At 49.3% G+C, this 22,055-nt stretch overlaps 2 protein-coding genes across 2 annotated transcripts; both read right to left on the bottom strand.

Moving 5' to 3' along the window:
- Positions 1-1,825: 1,825 nt before the first annotated feature.
- LOC125534146 (BTB/POZ and MATH domain-containing protein 3-like) lies at positions 1,826-2,689 on the bottom strand. Its single transcript, XM_048697436.1, has one exon. It carries the CDS (start codon positions 2,687-2,689, stop codon positions 1,826-1,828), a length of 864 nt encoding a protein of 287 aa, XP_048553393.1.
- Positions 2,690-4,455: 1,766 nt separating this feature from the next.
- Positions 4,456-7,345, bottom strand: LOC125534145 (BTB/POZ and MATH domain-containing protein 3-like). Its single transcript, XM_048697434.1, has 2 exons — positions 6,734-7,345; positions 4,456-4,662 (listed from the first exon to the last, which is right to left on the bottom strand). Exons 1-2 carry the CDS (start codon positions 7,343-7,345, stop codon positions 4,456-4,458), a joined length of 819 nt encoding a protein of 272 aa, XP_048553391.1.
- Positions 7,346-22,055: the final 14,710 nt, after the last annotated feature.

Raw genomic sequence — 22,055 nt, 5'->3', positions numbered from 1 at the left:
ACTCCCTTCATTCCTTTATGTAAGAGTATATGGTAGTAAAACTAGATACAAAGCCTCGTGTATCAGATGACCAGAGCAACTGGACTTTGTCTTCTGAAGACGTTGGTGAGCTCTCCAATACTTGGACACATTGTTGTTTGTTGGTTCTTTCAGACCACCCTTCGTTTTGACCCTAGATATTTGCCACTACAAGAAGCCAAGCATGGGCTGGCTTGTTAGGAGCCGCTGTGGATGTGGAATACAGAAGCCAACCAAGGCCAGCGCCAGGACGCAAACCGAGGGCAAAACCGCATGGCGTACTCGCGAGGCACGTCGCTTCATGTTGCGTGATATTGGAGTCCTGCTCGCTGATCCATACGACGACTGCTTGCGAACCTGACAAGTATCAAGATATGTGATATTGTAAATTGTAAAAAGAATGTTGTGAACGTCAAAGCACAATAAGGCCAGATTGAGCTATTTTAACATGATCCAAAATAGATATGGGTCATCTAACGTCTAATATTACTCTTACCTCTTGGAGGTAAAACGATTTCTATGATGGTGTAGGGCTAATATGAACATCCTATATTGCAAACCAGGAAACAAACTATATATCGCTAATAAAATCTAGCATCAAATAAGGGAAGATATAGCAATATCAATTAATGCTCTCTCTATCTTCCATATTTGGTTGTGTATAACAATTTTCAATGTTGGCATGTAAAATATATACCAGTAGGAATAAAGATTGTTGGTATAAAATAGTTAACAAATATATGTTGTAGAAACACTTGAGTAATTTAGAGCAAGAGAATGGCATTAATACACATATAAGAGTATGTGTGTTTTTGTAAGTAAATAAATATATTATCAATCTATTACCAAAAATTTTAGATAGGCGTACTAATTCTGAAAATATAGCCATAAAATATTTATATTTGAACAATTTTGTAGTACACGGAATAAGTACAAGAATATAAATATAAGATATTCAACTTGAAGTATCTCTATAATGCACATACATTTACCTTCTAAAACTGTAGGACGTGATAAGGAGCATTGGAATCATATTTCAACTTATAATATATATGCACACATAGAATAATATTTTATTTTCAAGCATGTAGTAGCATATATATATATATATATATATATATAGAGAGAGAGAGAGAGAGAGAGAAGAGTATAATCTGTCAAAAGTATTTGCTTTTAGTCTTGCTGCAGTGTTTGTATATCCCAATTTATCTTGACAGTTGAGATCAAATTGCATCTTAAAATTTCTCTGATGAGATTAAATTGTCCCCACTGGCACTGCATATGCCTGGTCTGATCACACGCCCTTGGGTGCCAGTATCAGCGCATAAAAACAGTTATATACATCTCTAAAATGCAAACACAAAACAGAGAAAGTAGTAATAACAGAGCACAAATGGTATGTTGATTCATCTCAAAGTCCAAACCATGTGGTGCAGATTAAAAAACTAGGCGAAAGATGATGGATACGGATGTTTGTAGAATTCATAGTGCAAACCATCATGTGGGAATATTGGTCAAAATAATGAGAAACATTTGCCCACTGCGATTATGTTCCAGTAAGTTCTAACATAAATTTATTTAAAGACAATTCTACCATAAATTACACGTACCCCTATTGACGACGGCAGATTCTGTTTCAAAATATCCACCATCACCCCCGGATAGCGTGTCATGAGGTGCTTGAATCCATTGGTCTCCTTCATGGCGTCGAGCACATCCTGCGACGACACAAATGCAATGCAAGCATTTTTGAGAAGGACGCGTCATAACCACTCTGCCAAAGTTGGGGTTGCCACTGTTTGCTCGTTTATGTTTTTGGCATAGTTTCCCTGCACATCGCCGCTAGCCTGTCCAGGCCATATCGAACTCCGACAACAAACAAATGTTGCAGCGTCGCGTTTTTTCTCAAGATCACAACCATGTGGGAGGCGTATCCGTGTACATGAAATAAAGAAAGCGCCTCAAAGATGACGGGGTCCATGTCATCAACCTTGACGGGTTTTGTAGGGTCCTCCTTTGTCGGGTCCAAAAGCTCTGCCCTGAAGGCCGGTGATCGTGCCGCCAGCACGTGTCTATGAGCACGGAACGATTTGTCACCCACGATGAACGTTACATCCGCGCCTTCCTCGTCCTTCAACATCCTTGCAAAATCCTCTTGCAGATTTGACGGCGGGGCCGGGATGGCCAAAGTGTCATGCTTCCTCATGACAGTCAAAACACACCTGATCGTTACACAGTCCTCGTTGTCGGATAGCAGCCGTCGCAGCTTGGACTTCTGGACAAAGTGCTCGAAGCCCCAAAAAATACCTGCGGACTGGAAGGTATGTTCTATGCTCCGTTGCACAAACACTTGGCCATCCTTGCCCAATAAACTCAGGGTGTAGTTGGTCTGCAACCCTAGTTCTCCATTGCATAGACGCAGATAAGCGGAGGCGTGGGCGCCACCGCCCGCCTTCCACCCGTCGGGGTAGAACGTGATGTCCCACTCGCAGCCGCCGACGAAGAATGTGCTCGACGAGACAAAGGTTGCGGCGCCCATGCCGTCTAGCAGCGAGAAGCCCGTCACCTCAAAATTGTGCGCCGCGGTGTCGCCCTCCGTAAAACTCGTTGACCACGTCTCGGGCACATCCTGCTTCACCGAAGAAGACGCAGAACCGATGGTGTTTCCCATCGGAATAGGTAGGAGATCGGGCGAAGGGCGACGGGCTGGTGCTGCAGGTTCGTGACATACGCGTCGCTTATGTATATATTATGCCAAAAGTGTTCAGAGTTCACGTCGCGTACGCACGGACATATAGATGGAATATAATCCTCCAAAAAAGAGGGTTTCCTGATATTTACCCTGGTGCAATTCTGTAAGGACAGAGTTCACGTACCGTACGAGAGCGGCTAGTGTTGGAAGGCACCGGCAGGCGGCAGTGCCGTCAGCAACCGGGTCTCGCAATGATTTTTTTTTTTTTTGCGAAATCTCGCAATCAAAATTTTTGCCACGGATCAGGCCCTCGATTGCGTTTGCTTAGCTCTGGATTAGATGGGCCAGGCGGCCAGCAATTTTGTTTCGAAAAGAAAACTTGGCAAAAAAAATTATCTCTTTTTTTTGTATACAAGGGTCGAATTGCCCTTGCTTAATGCATATACCTGCCGTTCAACAAAAATATTTTTCCTAAGAAAAGACATCCAAATCATCTTAATAAATCTAATAATATCAAGGAACATAGAGTACGACGGAGACAGAAAAGACACAAACAATCAACAACAACAAAAAACCATGCTGGCCGTCTTATTCCTACGGCTGCTAAAAGGGCGCTCCGCCGGCTCCGCTCCACGGAGAGTGGCCGAACAGGCGCTTATTACAAAGATATTCCACCTGTTTCTTTTTATCTTGTATGTAAGATTTGCCTTAAGTCAAACTTTGCAATGTTTGATCAAATTTATACTAAAAATATCATCATCTACAATACTAAAGATCTACAATATGAATTCCACAAGGCACCTAATGATATTAATTCGAGTGTCGAGGCACCCTTCCAGCCCAGTCATACTCATCATACATCGGAGCTGAGCGTATACAAATTTCGTACAGGACTGTATGAGCGGAGCCCGAGGAGCCAAGCACGGCTTGCCTCGTTCCCATCCTATGTAAAACAACGGCCGTTGTGCATGTAAAAATAGAGGCCAACAAAGGGGGTCAGCGCCAGACGCAGACGGAGGGCAAAACTGCACGGCGAACTCGCGAGGACCACAGCTTCATGTTGCGTGATCTGGGGATCCTACCCGGCTGGCTCCGTGCAGCCTGATTGCAAACCCAAAGACAGGAAACAAGGTATGCAAAGTTGTAATAAACTGTAAAAAGAAATTGAAAACTGTGTAAAGCACAATGAGGTCAGGTTGAGAAACTATCTAGGCATCTACTCTAATCATACGCCCTTGGGGTACCAGTATCAGCGCATGAAAACAGAACAGAATATATATGCTATGCTAATTCAGCCCAAAGTCCAAAGTCCAAACCATGTTGTCCAGATGAAAATAACCCGGCAAACGGATGATGTATATGGCTGTTTTTAGAATTCATAGTGCAAACCATCTTGGGAGAGGCTCAGAAAATAAAAACAGATACTGAATGCGACAATCTTTTGTTATGAAAGAAATTTATTCAGAGAAAATTCTAGCATAAATTACGCATACCCCCGGTGAAGACAGCTTCTGTTTTAAGATATCCACCAGGGCCCATGGACAGCTTCTCATGAGGTGCTTGAATCCATCGGTTTCCTTGACGACATCGAGCACATCCTGCGACGACACAAATGTGATGCAAGCATTTTTCAGTCGCACGCGATCATGCTGCTCTGCTAAAGTTAGGGTGGTCGCAACTGTTTGCTCGTTTATGTTTTGGCATAGCTTCCCTTTGCAAATCGTCACCAGCCTGTCCAGTCCATATCAATCTCCGACAGCCAACAAACGCCACAATATCCCGGTTTTCTCAAGATCGCTACCATGTGGGAGTGTATCAGTGTACATGAAATGAAGAAGTGCCTCGAAGATGTCGGACGTCATGTCATGAACATTGACGGGGTTTGTAGGGTCCTCCTTTGTCAACGGGTCCAAAAGCTCTGCCGTGAAGGCCGGCGACCGTGCCGCCAGAATGTGTTTTTTTTTGAACTGTCACCGGGAGAGGGATAGCGATCCCTCCACCTGAATTTTATTGCCAAGTCACCACCACAGGGGGGAGGTCCTCATTTTTACAAACAGCAACACACACTAGAAGGGAAAATCCAACAGAGCCTAGACTAGATCACCGCATCAACGCATGCACCCATGCATCAATATCCTCGCGATCCCCTGGACGTAGCCGCTCCCGCCAAAGAACAGCATCCTCGCGACAGCAGCTTAGTACCCGGTCTAGGGACGGCACCATAGCTTGAAAAACCACACCGTTCCGATGCTTCCATAGGTGCCAGCAGCAAAGGAGGACGAAGGTGCCCGGAGAGACGTCTCCAACTGCTACTCTCACATCCAGGGCGGAGAGCCGCTCCACCGATGTGTCCGCCGTGATCACCACACCTCCCACGGCGCGCCAAAACTCACGCGCGAATGGGCAGCCAAACACCAGGTGGTCCGCAGTTTCCAGCTCCGCCGAGCAGACGGGGCAGCCGGCCCCCGTGTGATCAACAATGTTTTTCCGGAGGAGGACATCTCGAGTGTTGATCCGACGGTGGACTAGCAGCCAATAGAAGAATTTCACCCGCGACGGCGCGCGCGTCCCCCAGACGAATGCAGCATGGGGCGAGAGACGGCCGCCGTAGCATAGGAAGGCGTAAGCGCGGCTCGTGACAAGCCCGCCGGACCGCGGGTGCCCACAGAGCGGCAGCACCCTCTCGTCTACGCCCGGCGTCGCGGGTGCTTCAGGAAGGATGGCGAGAAGGGCCGCACGCTCCCGAGCACCAGCCTGGGTGTGTCTTGTGACCAAGACGCGGTCAAGCCCCCTCCCCAGACGTGGGACACGGTGGCCTCGGCGCTCGTGGTGTGCGAGTATAGCGCGGGGAAGGCCACACTCAGGGGGCCGCACGGCAGCCACCAGTCGAGCCAGAAGGAGGTTCTTCGCCCATCTTGCACGCGCACTCGGGACAGGGCACGGCAGAGCGGCAGCATGCCGCGCAGAGAACGCCCATGCTCCCCGGCATGACGACAGCTACCGAGGTGGAGAAGGGAGCGCCCGTTCAGCTCCGCCCAAACCCACGACGCCCATCTCGACTCCGACGAGTGTAGACGATGAAGCATCTTGAGCAGCAGGCACTTATTCTGGGTGGCAAGGTCTCGCACCCCGACCCCCACCCCCCCCTCGCACTTCGCCCTGCAGACCTGGCTCCAAGCAATCAGGCATTGGGCTCCCGTGGCCCGGTCGGCCGCATTCCAAAGGAACGCGCGACGAAGCGCATCCATGGTTTTAACAACGGCCGGCGGAAGGACGATAGCGGCCATGGCGTACGCTGGAAGAGAGTCCAGCACCGCATTGATCAGGACCAGGCGGCCTGCGGGGGAGAGAAGGCGCGCCCGCCACCCAGCCAGGTAGGCATCGACCTTGGCGATCATCGGCGCGAAGTTGACCGCTGACAGCTTGTCCCACGATAGAGGCAGGGCCCAGGCCATCTGGGCCGGGGGCAGTTGAGCGGTTGAGGAGCCCCGTCGCCTCCTTGATCTCGGCGGGAGAGAAGCGGCTCACAAGGGCTCCACCGTCGACGCCTCGGACGCCCTGGTACAGCGCCTCTAGATCGAAGCGCCATTCAGGGGGGCAGCAGCGCCCGAGAAGGTTGGCGAAGAAACCCCGCAGCGCGGTCGCTTTACCATGGTGATCAACCACCTCCAGCCCATCGACATCGAGCGTGCGGATCCAGTTCCCACGACGGCGATGGGAGGCACTGGCGTGGAAGAATTTGGTATTCTCATCGCCTTCTCGGACCGCACGGCACTTCCCACGTTGTTTCCAGTGCGCGCTCTGCCTCTTGATGGATGCGGCAAGGCAGCGACGAGCATCCTGCCTCAGCAGTGTTTCATCTCTAGACAGACATCTAAACTCTTCCAAGAAATCAAGGAGGTCAACCACAAACTTGCAATCATTATCAAAGGTGGGGATGAATTTGTGTTGCCGTTTCCAAACCTTGGCCGTAGACCGGAACCTCTTCTTACGTGCCGCGAGCCGTCTTGCCGCGGCGAGAATGTGTTGATGAGCACGGAACAATTTCTCACCCACGACGAACGCTACATCCACGCCGTCCTCGTCCTTCAACATCCTTGCAATATCTTCGTGCAGATTTGACGGTGGGGTTAGGATGGTCAAGGCGCGCACCTCTTCGGTGCGATGCTTCCTATTGACAGTCAAAACACACCTGATCGTCACACAGTCGTCGTTGCGGGATACCAACCGTTGCCGCTTGGACTTCTTGACGAAGCGCTCATAGCCCCAAAAGGTACCTGTGGATTTGAAGACATGCTCTAGGCTCACTTGCTCAAACACTTGGCCGTCCTTGCCCAATAAACTCAGGGTGTAGCTGGTCTGCAACCCTGGTTCTCCTTTGCACAGACGCAAGAAGGCTGAGGCGTGGGCACCTCCGTCCACCTTCCACCCATCTGGGTAGAAGGTGATGTCCGAGTCGCAGTCGCCGACTCTGAACGCGCTCGACCAGACCAAGTTGCCGCCGCCCATGCCGTCGAGCAGAGAGAAGCCCGTGACCTGGAAACTGTGCGCCGCGGTGTCGCCCTCCATAAAACTCGTCCACCACGTCTCCGGCACGCACTGCTTAGCCGGAGAAGAGCCGACGGTGTCTCCCATGGCAAAAGGTGGGAGATCGAGCCAAGGGCAACGGGATGGCGCTGCAGGTTCGTGACATACGCCTCCCTTATGTATTCAGCAGGAACAGGGTACCTATGCCAGAAGTGTTAAGAGTTCAGTTCGCGTACGCATGGAAGAAGATGGAATATAATCCTTCAAAGATTTTTTTCTTTTCGAAAAGGGGGTCTCCCCGGCCTCTGCATCAGAGTGATGCATACGGCCATCTTATTAACCAAATAAAAAATTTTCAACAAGGTTCCAAAGTCTCCAACTGTAAAAACTGAAAAGAAAGCTCACAGAGAGCCAAAACAGGTTAGAAACACAAACTAGCCAAGAAAAGACGTCATAACCGGCTGGCTAAAGATAGATAGGTAAACTAATTGCGTATCCTATTATATGACCGCCATCCAAACCGGTTGAAGATATCCCGAGCTACCATCTCCCAACGGATAGATCCAGTAACCAAATGCTCCATGGCCTCCATCGGAGTGAGTAGCGACCACGAATGAATCACTGCCGTGGCTCGGAAAATAACCTGCAAAAAGTGAATACGTGATATTCTGTTAAAAACCAAATCATTTCTGCAATTCCAGATAGTCCACAGCAAAGGGCAAACTCCAACACGAATATGTCTCGCTAAGTCAGGCTCAATCCCATTAAGCCATGTCCCAAATAATGTGTTGACAGAATTCGGTGGAGTAATATTAAAAGCAATGTTGATCGTCCGCTAAAGGACTTTGGCCAACGGGCAATCAAGAAAGAGGTGTTTGATCGTCTCATCCCGATCACAGAAACTACACCTAGTCGGTCCTGTCCAATTACGCTTTATCAAGTTCTCCTTGGTTAAAATAACTTGTTTATGGACAAACCACATAAACACTTTTATTTTCAATGGAACTTTGACAACCCAAACATGCTTGGAGGTAGGAATGGAGTTCGAATTAATAACATCAATATACATTGATTTAACTGTGAATACTCCAGACCTAGTTAGTTTCCAGCGTAATTCATCGGGTTGTTGAGAAAGCTGAACCTCCATCAGCCTCCTAACTAGACGGAGCCATTCTTCCCAACGATTGCCCGCTAGCGACCGTCTGAACTAAATATTAAGGGGGGTAGATTGAAATACCGTTGCAACGAACACCTCACGTCATTGAACAATACGATATAAAGACGGATATTGAATGGCCAAGGGTTTCTCGCCGAGCCAAGTATCCTCCCAGAAGCGCGTACTAGCGCCGTTGCCAATAACAAACTTTGTCCTATTAAACAAGGATTGTTTGACTTTCATCAGTCCTTTCCAGAAAGGCGAGTCAGTCGGCCTGACTATGACCTGGGACAAGGTTTTTGTCTGTAGGTACTTGCTGCGAAGGATTTGCGCCCACGTGGCATCAGTCTCAGAAGAGAGCTTCCACAACCACTTACTAAGAAGGCATCTGTTCTTAGCTTCAAGATTCTCAATACCAAGACCCCCTTGGTCTTTCGGTCTACAGATGATATCCCATTTAGCAAGCCGGTATTTTCTTTTTAGTTCATCACCCTGCCAAAAGAAACGCGATCGGTAAAAGTCTAGTCTTTTCCTAACACCAACTGGGACTTCAAAGAACGATAAGAGAAACATAGGCATACTCGTGAGCACCGAATTTATCAGAATTAATTGCTCTGTATGACATGAGCTTACCCTTCCAGCAACTCAGTTTCTTCTCAAATCGGTCTTTGATGCACTTCCATTCTCTATTTGTCAGTTTACGATGGTGGATTAGAATACCTAGGTAAGAGAAAGGTAAATCCCCAACTCGCACCCAAACAATTGCCTATAAGCCTCCTGTTCGTCTTTGGCTCTACCAAAGCAGAACAACTCGCTCTTACGAAAGTTAATCTTTAACCCGGTCAATTGTTCGAAAAGGCATAACACCAGCTTCATATTTCTCGCCTTGGCCAAGTCATGCTCCATAAAGATGATTGTATCATCAGCGTACTGAAGGATGGATACACCTCCATCAACAAGATGAGGTACCAAGCCACCTACTTGACCATTCTCCTTAGCCCTGCCTATCAAAATTGCTAACATATCAACCACAATGTTAAACAGGATAGGGGACATCGGATCTCCTTGTCTTAGGCCTTTATGTGTCTGAAAGTAATGACCAATATCGTCATTCACTTTAATTCTCACACTCCCTTGTTGCGTAAATGATTCAACCTGGCGGCGCCAGGATTCATGAAAACCTTTCATACGCAATGCCTGTTGGAGGAATGGCCATTTGACCTTATCGTACGCTTTCTCGAAATCCACCTTAAAATTACTCCATCTAATTTTTTAGAATGGATTTCATGGAGCATTTCATGAAGGACGACCACCCCTTCAAGGATTTTTCTGTCCGGCATGAAAGCAGTTTGGGATTGTTGCACCACAGAATGCGCAATCTGTGTGAGCCTATTAGTCCCGACCTTGGTGAAGATTTTGAAACTAACATTGAGAAGGCAGATCGGCCTGAACTGCTCAATTCTCACAGCATCCGTTTTCTTAGGAAGCGGTGTGATAGTTCCAAAATTCAAGTGAAATAAGTGAAGCTGTCCAGAGAACAGATCATGAAACATAGGTAGCAAATCCCCCTTAATAATGTGCCAGCACTTTTTGTAGAACTCGACCGGGAATCCATCCGGTCCGGGAGCCTTATTGTTTTTCATCTGTGCAATAGCATCAAACACCTCCTTCTCTGAGAACGGGGCTACCAGAATATCATTATCAGCAGCCGATAGTTGAGGCACATCCTTAGTCCTGGACTCATCGAGGGACACACAATTATCCTCCGGAGGTCCAAATAACTGCCTATAATAGTCGGTTATATAGGTTTTTAGGTTATCCTATCCTAAAATACTGCCCTCATCTTGTTCAAGTTGAAAGATTCTCTTCTTTCTGTGCTTACCATTAGCAATCAAGTGAAAGAATTTAGTATTCGCGTCCCCTTGGACCACTTTGTGGACCTTAGCCCGCAATGCCCACTTCAATTCTTCTTCGCAGAGAAGTTCTTTCAACCTCTTCTCTGCCTCAGTTTTAACCTGAAGCTCAGCTGGCAGCAAAATCGTGGATTCGGCCTTTATGTCTAGGGTCTGTATAAGAGAAAGGAGCCTGTCCTTTTCAATCCTATACACCCCACTAAGGTGCTTAGCCCAACCCCGTAAGAAACTTCTCAAATTCCTAATCTTATTCTGAAAACGCTCGACCGCAGTCCTACCTCCCGCACCCTTAGCCCATTCCCTGGCAATCAGGTCCAAGAACCCTTCAAGTTCGAACCAGGCCATCTCGAATGAAAAGGTGTTTTTGTTTCCCATGTGGTTCGGCTCCCCTGAGTCTACGAACAAGGGTGTGTGATCAGATATGGCCCGCGAGAGAGCTTGAACCGTAACAAGAGGGAACTTCTGTTCCCACTCCACACTCGCGAGAACTCGATCAAGCTTTTCCTATGTCGGGTTTGGCATAGCATTAGCCCAGGTAAACTTTCGACCAGAAAGCTCTATCTCCCTTAGATCCAAGCTTTCAATAATGGTATTGAACATAAACGACCACCTGTCGTCAAAGTTATCATTATTCTTCTCCTCTCTCCTCCTAATGATATTGAAATCACCCCCAACTAAAATTGGAAGCTGCTCGGACCCACAGATTCGAACAAGGTCCGCCAGAAACTCCGGATTAAGCTCGGGCTGTGCGGCAGCATAAACCGCCACCAAAGCCCAGTTGAAACCATCAACTTTAGACCTGACTCGAAACTTAACCGCGAAGTCGCCCATCACTACACTTCGGACTGCAAGCGAATTGCATCTCACACCTAGCAAGATACCACCCGATCTTCCTCGCGGAGGGAGGCAATGCCAATCGAATTCAACACCACCCGCAAGAGAGGAAAGAAACTGGGGCGTAAAGTTATCTCTACCAGTTTCCGATAGAGCAATAAAATCTAAACGATGCTCTAGAGATGCCTCAGCAAGAAACCTTCTTTTAGCCAAGTCTTTCAGACCTCTGCTATTCCAGAAGATTCCTTTCATAACTCATCATGAAATTTTTTAGTAGTCCGAATCCTAGCGCTCCTACGAACTGCAGAATCGGGATAAATCTTCCGTTTCCACTTGCGCTTTGGTTTACTAGGGTTCTGTCTCCCGGTCCTCATAACCAGGCTCAGTAGTACTAACAACTGCATTATCTATGGGCACATCATCGTCCTCAGACTCATTATTGGAGGGTGCTAGATCCGCACACAGATTATCGAGCACTCTAACCCCTAACGCATCAATCTCATCATCATTCATGGGTTTTACCGCTCCGAGATTATGAATAGTCTCTAAGGCACGCTGCCCTCCAAATCTAACAGATCATTCACCGAATTGGAAATCTCACTATCAGTAGCCCCTAGTGAAACTCCTAATTGGTTTGCATTATTTATAATTTCCTCATTAGCAAAATGCAATAAAGAATTAGATATGTTGACGGACATACCAGTAGAGATCTCAGCATCATGAAGCTTGGCCGCCCTCATAGCGCACCTCTGCTGCATGTCATCAACCTCCGAAAGCTCCTGAATGCGAGCACTCATCTGTCTCCCCGTCGAGACCGGGTCACGGATCCCGCCAAAAGCAACGACCTCCTCCCTAGTAAAGCCTCGCGCTGAATCCCGCAAAGGGTCAACCAAGGTTACCGGAGGAGGTGGCTGCGGGCTCCCATGCCCCTCAGACAAGTGCCCCACACCGAGGCCCAGGGCCACGGGCATGTCGGGAGAGAGGATGGCGGGGGCCGCCTGCAGAGCCCTCCTCCCACCCCACCCCTCGGCGCAGAGTGGAACGCCGTCGTCATAGGAGACGCGGTCCTCCTGACTGGCGAAGAGGAAGGAGGAGCCAGGGACAGCTGCCCCAAACCCCCCTCCCCCAGCGCCACTGGAAGCGCGGGCGCCGCCGCCGCGACCGGAGGAGAAAGAGCCGAGGCCGCCTGCCTCGGGCCCCCTCTCCCAGCACCAGCCGACCCCATTGTGACCGGCGTCGCCGGCGTCGGGATAGGGAGGAGAGAAGTCGAGGCCACCTGCCCCGAACCCCTGTCACATGTCTGTTATAAAAGAAATACATGTCCAATAATTTTGGAAATTATTGTGGGGCTCTAGAGTAATATCTCTAGTCCATACAATAATTTACAGAAGCAACAAAAATGGTTTAGTTTTAAAACTAAATCAAAACAGAGGAAAAAATAGAAAACAGAAAGATTTAGAGAGGACAGAGAGAGAATGACTCACCTGGGCCTTATGTGTGCCAGCCCAGCACTGTTGGCCCAGGCCAGTCATCGCCTTCTTCCTGCCAGGAGGACAGCGCGCGCGTGGCCGACGCGCGTGAGCCCGCGCCTCGCCAGCTCCTGCTTGCCGCCGAGGGCCTGAACGCCTCCACGAGCGCCACGCAACACCCCGACCCCTCTCTGCTTCCCCGTGCTCATCCCCTCCTCTCCCTCGTCTCTCTCAGGGCCGAGCGTGCCCATCGCCGCCATCCGCTACCACTGCGCCAACCGAGCTCGTATGGCCTCCCCATCGTGCCAGAAAGCTCCGTCGTCGAGCTCTACGCCATCTCCGCCGAGACACACGGCGCCGGACGCCCTGGAACACCGTCAGCGACGCCATCTTCGTCCTCTGCTCCGACGGCCGCCGTCGCACGATTCGTCGTCGTCAGTGCATCCCCGACCTCCCCCTCGCGCTCGTTAGCCTCGCTATGAGCCTCCGCACCGAACCCCTCTCTTCCCTCTACCGATTTCATCCTCTAACGAGTGGAATCCGTTGAGCCCGAGATCCGGAAGCTTCCAAGGATCCGGAAGCCGAAGCCTCCAAACAGGAGAAGAAATCTCCCAGAGAAGGTCCCGCCTCGGGGGGTGCTCCTGCCGCACACAGTCCGCGGGGGGACCTGCCCTCCAACGAGTCGTAAGTGATCCCAAAATACTTTAAGGTATGCTACCTTTCTTCTGAGAAAATAACCACCGCATATATCTTGCAGTTCGAGCCTTAATTAGCCCCTCTCAGATGAGCTCGTCTTCGGGGGATCTCCTTCCAGAGATGATGGAGAGAGAAACGCCTCCCCCGAACTCCTCTGCTCCAGAAGCGGGCGACCCCGAAGTGTCGTCACGGAGGGCCTCTCCGAATCCGGTGAGGCCAGAAGATAATCCCATAGACCCTCGAAGTCCCTAGCGTCCGGCTCCCGAGGAGAGCAGACAAAAGAGTCTGGCACCGTCTGGTGTGCGGTCGGACGTTCTGAGGGAGTTGGTGGGGCGAGTGGCCATCTCAGAAGAACACCGTGTGCTGATGGGTACGGTGATGGAGAGAATCTCGTCCGCCAAAAGCGGATTACATGAAGCCTTTATGAGTCTATTGACAGGCTTTGAGGTACGTAAGATAATATGTGATAGTACTGCACGTGTTAGGTGTGCCCTGTGTAGATAGTAGCCCCTGAGACGCTGGTTGCCGTCGAGAACGGCGGCAAATAGAGGATCATATTCTCAGGCAATAACCAGACTGCCCTTATGTGCAGGTGGTGGAGGCTCCGGTGGCTAGCCGGACTAGTGAGTTTGCCAAATTAAAACGGTAACTGAATGCGGCAGACGCCGACCTCGAGCTTGTTAACAAGAGGCTTGACGAGGCACAGGGTAAGTGTTATTATCTGGTGAACGCCACATAGTAAGTGCAGCATAATGCCAGTATCTTTAATATGTTTTGACTGCAGATGGAGCTGCCTCCGTGGAAGCCTTGCGGGCAGAACTTGCCCGAGCCAAGGAACAAGCGAGGATTAGTAATGCCGCTGCTTTGAAGGCGGCCGAAGAGTTGAAGGCCGAGAAGGCCGCACATTGCGAGAGCCAAGAGAAGATGGCCAAGATGGCCGTGGAATTAAAACACACTGCCGACCGTTGCCGGGTCCTTGAAAAGGAAAACCAAGCAAAGGCAGCGGACCTTGAGAAGGCCATGGCGGCGGAGAAGGACACCCGTTCTGCTATGAGAGCGAAGAAGGAGGAGCTGCGGGAAGCCAGGGTTATTGCGGCTGGGAAACCCTTCATGTTCCAGAGGAAGTTCGGAGATCCACGGTATGCCCCTCTAGATCGGCTATGGAGTTCAGCGGATGTGTATATGGATTTGGCGGCGAGTGCTGCCGATGCTGCCAAGTATTTCCAAGGTCAGACAGATTGTGAAGTGGACAAGCTGTTCTGGTCGCAGTTCAACGTTCCAGAGCGTCCGCTTTCATTGACTGACCAGCTAGCCGAATGGGCCGAACTGAATAGGTTGTCCGGACTCGCCATGAGGGCTGTTGTGGATCAGCTGTGGCCGGAGAAGCAAAAGCCAGATAGCTATTTCAGCTTAGTGCAGCAGTTCCTTGGTGCGGTGCCGTGCATTAATGCGAAGAAGAGGTCGGCGTGCATAGAAGGCTCACGGATGGCCCTTGCCCGTGTTAAAGCATACTGGGCAAAGATGGACGCTTCCGTAGTCGTGGCGCAGGGTTCGACCATAGGCCGAGTGGCAGCCGAGCATTATTTCGAGGAGGTTCTCGAGGGTGCTCGTTTGATAGAGGCCCAGTGCTCGAAGAATATTATGTTTGAGTGATATGTATTCTCATTGTAAACACAATGCTTTTATGAAGTTTTTATAAGGCTATGTTTATACTTTTGCCTGAAAGTAGTATGATGCCTCCTGTGCGGACGTTTATGTATACATGTGTATAACCTGAAAGATTACAGCCGTCGGCTTCAACCCCCACACATATAATGCAGAGGTGCTCGCAAAAAACGTGTGTTCACACTTAACCCAATGTCTTGGTCCTAATAACGAGGTGATAGCGCAGCGATCGAGGCAACCGGACTATAATGCTTTAACACTTTCACTTAGCCATAGGAGTTTGACAGTGGGGCTACTAGATAGCCCATGGTGGCTCCGCACTCTCCCGATCGCGGGGTGCCTACATGCCTAGCCGGAAAACGTCCCTTCGTTAAGGCGGAGGAATTCTAACATTCCGATAGGTCATCAAGTGGTTGACCAGTCTCACGCTATATCATGACAGCCAGTTTTCGGCTTTCTCTACTGAGGTGCTCGTCCGGATGAACCAGGGCACAATCGCAGTAGTTCTCCTGGTGCTACCTTAGCTGGTAAAGCAGAACGTAAGGCACCAAAACACAGGAGCCGGGCAAACCCAACAGTTGACCAAAGACAATGATCCGGAGCTGATGAATATAAGGCCAAACTCGCGACGCCGAACACTCCCTAAGGTATTCGGTCTTTATGGTATAAACCGGGCCGAAATAGTGCCGTTTGTAAGAAGCCCCTTGTGTCCAGGTACGTGCATTATTCTGACGTGGCCACATGCCAAGAAATCAGCATCCTTCTCAACTGTGCTGAGAATTCGGTGGATATGTATCAACAAGAGACAGTAAAAAAGGTTTACGCAGGGTCTTAATCTAAAAAGAATCCTTGGAGCGGGTCCCTGCTGCACGTCTGCGCCTGTGTCTCCGTTGTGTCGTATCCTGGACGGGTGTAGCACGATGATTATCTGTAAAAGAGAGGAGCTTAGGTGAAAAAGCTGTCGTGCAAAAATATAGTTTTTAAAGAAACCATGTATAATTGTTTTTAAAGAAACCATGTATAATTCAAGGTGAGTAAGAATTACCACTTGTATGCGCACGTTGAGCCCCTTGTATTTGTAATAGGGGTGTGATCATTGATCCGGTATAAATTGCATATAGCTGCGCCGGACTCGTCTAACCGTGTCTGAGGTCGTGACGACCTGCTAAATGCTTTAGTTGGTGAGGCCGTTTTTAGTGTGCGGCTGCCAGGGCAGCCGCACGCTCTTCGGCGCGCAAAGATCGCTTAATACTTCCATTCACTGTAATGATGCCACGTGGACCGGGCATCTTGAGTGTGAGGGAAGCGTAGTGTGGTCTTGCATTAAAGCGAGCGAAAGCTTCGCGTCCAAGTAGTGCTTGATAGCCACTTTGTAACGAGCGATGTGGAAGGTTAAATGTTCGCTACGGAAGTTATCGGGGAAGCCGAATATAACTTTTAGTAGCAGGGAGCCCGTGTAATGAGCCCCTGGGCCTGGCGTTACTCCTTTAAAGGTAATATTGCTATGGCAATTTTTGTTGGGTCTATCCCCATTTCGCGGATTGTATCCTAGTATATCAGGTTTAGACTGCTGGCACCGTCCATCAGGACTCGTGTGAAGTGGTATCCGTCAATTATTGGGTCTAATACCAGGGCAGCCCATCCTGCACGCCGGATACTTGCTGAGTAATCACGATGGTCGAAAGTGATCGGTTGAGACGACCAGTGGCAGGACTCCGCGGTGATAGGCCTTCGGGCGTATTTTTCTGGGAGTGCCGTTTTGTTTCTTTCATTGATCATGTGTAACACGTTTACTGTTTTGACTTCTGGTGGAAATTTCTTTTGTTCCCCAGTGTCTTCCTTGAGAGGCTCATCCTCATCTTCGCTTGGTGTATCTTCCCCCTTGTGTACGGCGTTGAGCTTGCCGGACTGCTTGAAGACCCAACATTCTCTGTGGGTATGATTGGCTGGCTTTCCAAGGGTGCTATGGACCTGACATATTTGGTCCAGAATTTTGTTTAGGCTGGACAGTTCGTCTCTGGCGCCTTAAGAGGGCGGCTTTTGCTGACCTGGCCGAGAGCTTTTGAATCCGGCGTTTACTATCGTGCTCTTCGTGTTGTCTCCTTTATTCCGGCGTTTGTTATTGCTGTTGCACCGTGATTTCCCGTTTTCATCTGTAACTTCAGATGTACTGGGGTCGCTGGTGCTGCATCGGGCTAGCCAGCTGTCCTCACCCGCGCAAAAGCGGGTCATGAGGCTTGTTAATGCTGCCATTGTTCTCGGTTTTTCTTGGCCGAGGTGTCGGGCAAGCCATTCGTCACGGACGCTGTGCTTAAAAGTTGCCAAGGCTTCGGCGTCCGGACAGTCGACAATTTGGTTCTTTTTAGTAAGAAACATGTTCCAAAGCTTTCGGGCTGACTCTCCAGGCTGTTGAGTTATATGACTCAAATCATCCGCGTCCGGAGGTCGGACATAAGTCCCTTGAAAGTTTGCCCGAAAAGCGTCTTCGAGCTCTGCCCAGCTTCCGATGGAGTTTTTGGGGAGGCCTTTAAGCCAGTGACGAGCTGGCCCTTTGAGTTTGAGTGGTAAGTACTTGATGGCGTGGAGATCATCTCCTCGCGCCATATGGATGTGGAGGATATAGTCCTCGATCCAGACCCCCAGGGTCTGTTGTTCCGTCGTATGCCTCTATGTTTACAGGTTTGAATCCCTCTAGAAATTCATGATCCAGCACCTCATTGGTGAAACATAGGGGGTGTGCGGCACCCTTGTATCTGGGTGTACCGTGTTGTTCGGATGTTTGTTGTGTTATATCGTATGTTGGGGCGCGCTTGCGTGGTCCATAGATGGATCTGGTTGCGCTGTCCTTTTGGTGCAATCCCTCGCGTGAATCGCGTATTGTCTTGTGAGTGGCATTGTTTGCCGCTCTATGTTGGCCGTGAGGTCGTCTATCCGGCCAGGTGGCTGTTTTGATTTTTGGTTGTGAGGGGTCTATGGCCTCCTCATCGAATTCAGGTAGCACCTTCCGCTTTGGGTAGCTCTTGGTGGGGCGATTGTCGCCGTACTTCGCTGCTGTGTTGAGTACTTTACTCCATCTGATTTGGAGTGTGTCATGCGCAGCCTTGAGCCTTTGCCTCTGCTTTTTCAGACTCCTCGCGCTGGCAACAGGCCTTTGACGGGCATTCTGCTGCTCCGGGTGCCTGTCCGGCGTTGTGTCGTCCAGACTATTATCTTTGACAGAATTGGTTTGTTTGGTTTGATTCTCCGTATTGCCGTGGTCCGGCAGTGGTTCGCCCTGCTCCAACGCTGGGTCTGTGTGATTTGGGGCGAGGCGGGATTTGGGGCGGCGCTTGCGCCGCCGCTTTGACTGCTTCTCGAGGGAACAAGCCTTCAGTGCGTCCTTCCGTTCCTCATCGTGGTCTTCTTTTGGTGTGTCGACCATGTATACGTCATATGATGAAGTGGACGTCCAGCGCCCTGTGGGCGGTGGTTCCTCTTCGCCTCCCGCATCGTTGTCCATACCATCGATGTCTGCGGAGTCAAAGTCGAGCATGTCGGTTGAGTCATCGATAGTGGCTATTAAGTGGGTGGTGGGTGGGCGTCGAATTTCTTCGTCGTCCGCATCCCAATCCTGTTGGCCATAATCCGGCCAGGGCTCTCCTCACAAAGAGAGAGACCTTAGTGAATTCAGAATGTCGCTGAAGGGCGAGCGCTGAAAGATATCCGCGGCGGTGAATTCCATGATCGGCGTCCAATCGGATTCGATTGGCAGGGGCGCGGATGGTTTGGGGTCCGGAAGAGAGTCACGGGCTGCGCAGAGGATTATGCTGGTGTTTGGCTCGATCGCCGTCGAGACTGCAGCCCCTGAGGCGGTGTCTAGCCACCCGTCTTCGATTGCCGCAGTTGGCTCCGAGCTAAGGGTCGGAGCTGATGCGGGCGCGGCCTCTGGGGTACCGTCCGGTGGCAGAGCTAGGTAATACCCATCGCGACAGTGCGGCGCGCCCGGCTGTGGCTCGAATCCGTCGAAGATCAAGTCCCCACGGATGTTGGCCGTGTAATTCAAACTTCCAAATCTGACCTGATGGTCAGGGGCGTGGCTTTCAATCAGCTCTAGATGGCCAAGCGAATTAACCCGTAGTGCGAAGCCACCGAATATGAAGATCTGTCCGGGGAGATAAGTCTCACCCTGGACCGCATCGCTATCGATGATAGTAGGAGCCATCAAGGCTAACGGCGACGACACAGAGGAACTCTCAATGAAAGCACTAATGTCGGGGTCAAAACCGGCGGATCTCGGGTAGGGGGTCCCGAACTGTGCGTCTAGGCCGGATGGTAACAGGAGGCAAGGGACACGATGTTTTACCCAGGTTCGGGCCCTCTTGATGGAGGTAAAACCCTACGTCCTGCTTGATTAATATTGAAGATATGTGTAGTACAAGAGTAGATCTACCACGAGATCAGAGAGGCTAAACCCTAGAAGCTAGCCTATGGTATAATTGCATGTTGTGATTGTTGTCCTACGGACTAAAACCCTTGGTTTATATAGACACTGGAGAGGGTTAGGGTTACACAAGGTCGGTTACAAAGGAGGAGATATCCATATACGTATTGCCTAGCTTGCCTTCCACGCCAAGTAGAGTCCCATCCGGACATGAGTCGAAGTTTTCAATCTTGTATCTTCATAGTCTAACAGTCCGGTCAATGGAGATAGTCTGGCTGTCCGAAGACCCCCTAATATCCAGGACTCCCACACTTCCTTTAAGAGACAGTTGGGCAAACGCGTGGCCAACGGATGCGTCAGGGTAGAAATCGATGCACCAGTTATAGCTGCCGACGATGAACGTCTTCGAGCTAGCTGCGAGTAGTTTGTCACCTTGAAATTGTGTGCACCGGTGTCGGCCTCCGTCAGGCACGTCAACCAGCCCTCTCCCCGAAAGTGATGATGTTTCCCATGGCAGAGTCGGCAGACGACAAGGGCAATGGGTGAGCGGGCCTTGTTTATACGTATAGAAAGCTTGAAAAAAACCTGGCCATATTTGTAAGCTATTTTCTCAAGGAGAACCTATTAATTTCTACTTCCAATGAAGCAGTTGGTAGTCTTATTTTCAGGAGTTTTTCGTCCCACCTTGCATGGTTTTTTTTAGTACCTCCTCCCATCTTTGCTGGGTTTTTTTGTAGATTTTTTTGTCCCTGCCCCCCACTTCATCGGTTTATTTTTGCGTCATCCTCTCACACAACGAAAGAAATTTGAACAGATGAGTACTTTCCATACTGGCGCAAGTTATTTAGTAATGTAGCATCAATCACGAACAATCTCTAAATATCAAATCTAAATTAATTAACCTTACCTTAAATCACTCAATCACATTAACCTTATCTTAAATAATTGATTTTCAGAAAAATCGCTCAATCACATTAACTTTACCTTAACTCGCGGATGGTAATCAATCTCCAAACAAAGGAAACAATACATCGAGGGAGCAGTAAATAAACTCCCTTTCTTATGACATTTATATGATCTTGGAAAAAAATTATATGAGACCAGGTCTTACGGTTAGCAGGTGAGACCCGTCCTGATGGATGACACGTGGCATTCACAAATCACAAAGCATATAATCTCTCCTCCCTGATTTTAAGTGGGGGGGTGGGGGATGCTTTGTGATTTGTGATTGCCACGTGTCATCCATCAGAATGGGTCTCGCGTGAGACCTGATCTTATAGAATTCTTTTCCTATGATCTTCCCTTCCCTCTCCGTTTGTCGAGCGTTCTTGATTCTCGAGGCCGATGCTTGGGCTGCATCACTGGGTCTTGACGGTGCCGGATGGCGAGGCCGGGTGCCGGGGCACCGCGTCGGCAGCGGCCGGTGAAGGGGGCGAAGAAGGGCGGCTTCCCAGGCCCTGGCCGTGGCCCTGGGAGTTGGTGCGGTGGAAGCGGCACTTGAAGGACCCGGCGTGGGTGGTCGGCGTGCAGACGCACTTGGAAGCGGGCCCGTGGCCCGCGCCGGTCGGCACCGATGCCGACCCAGGCCACCTCCTCCGCGTATTTTTGGAGCTGTGGCTGGTCGATTTACGTGAAATTAATTCCCTCAGCTGTGGTGGTAAATATAATACACATAATCCATATTGTTATGCACTAGCGTGTGTGTGAAATAGATTGATTATGGTCCCGTACCCAATAAAATGGATATGTGTGTGTTAGAGAGAGAGGGAGAGGGGGAGAGAGAGTGAAGAAGAGGGAGGAAGAGTGTGTGTGTGATGATTTGATGGTAAAAAAGGTTGCCAATGACACTTGATATGTATAAAAATATTAATATTGAATTTTTAAAATTAATATGACCCTATTGCAATGCACGGACGTTATTCTAGCATACTACTTTAGATACCAAGTCGAAGTAGGAGAATCGTCCAGCGAGCTATGTACGTACGTACGTGCTGCCTTCGGGCTTCCGGTGTCACCTGTACACCTAGTTAGGGCTTCGGGGTGCAAAACGGTCAAGTCCGGGTGATCTAGGCTAAGCTGGTGTTATCAAACAAGTAAGCTCTGTTTGACTCGAATAAGAGATCGGGCTTTAGAGTTGGCTTGCATTTAACCGTAATAGTTTTGAGTGGATTTTGGGCCAATAAAAAATAGCATGTTCACTTTCGAAAATGGCTTGACCTACTCATGCTCAAGTTCTCCCTTCATTCCTAAATATAAATCCTTTTATAGATTCCACTATATAGAGACTACATTCGGATGTATATAGACGCCTTTTAGAATATAGGTTCACTTATTTTGCTTCGTATGTAGTCTATAGTGAAATCGCTTAAAAGGTTTACATTTAGGAACGAAGGGAATATAATTTATGTAAACAGAATAGGGTGTGTGTTCTAGAAATATATAAGCTTGATACAATAAAATTATGGAAATGATAGTTGCATCAATATATTGCAATTCTCAAAGGAAAAATCAGTATATTGCAAAGCATAGGTCTTATATGTTCCGCTACTTCAACTATGCTATGTCGACCAAAATCAAGCGAGAGCTAACATTGGTGCAAACTCGCCTCATTTTCAACCTGAGCTACAAATTAAATAGACTCATGTTCTACTAATTTATTTTGGAG

The sequence above is a fragment of the Triticum urartu genome, chromosome 2 (genome assembly GCF_003073215.2).
Source record: "Triticum urartu cultivar G1812 chromosome 2, Tu2.1, whole genome shotgun sequence".
Taxonomy (NCBI): Eukaryota; Viridiplantae; Streptophyta; class Magnoliopsida; order Poales; family Poaceae; genus Triticum; species Triticum urartu.
Note: the sequence above shows the minus strand (reverse complement) of the source record. Positions and strands in the feature narration are given on the sequence as shown.

Excerpts from the sequence above, each read along its gene's own strand:
- LOC125534146 (XM_048697436.1), bottom strand. The coding sequence starts at position 2,689 with ATGGGAAACACCATCGGTTCTGCGTCTTCTTCGGTGAAGCAGGATGTG.
- LOC125534145 (XM_048697434.1), bottom strand. The coding sequence starts at position 7,345 with ATGGGAGACACCGTCGGCTCTTCTCCGGCTAAGCAGTGCGTGCCGGAG. Across the intron at positions 4,663-6,733 it reads TGTTCCGTGCTCATCAACAC|ATTCTGGCGGCACGGTCGCC; the intron begins ATTCTCGCCGCG and ends AAAAAAAAACAC.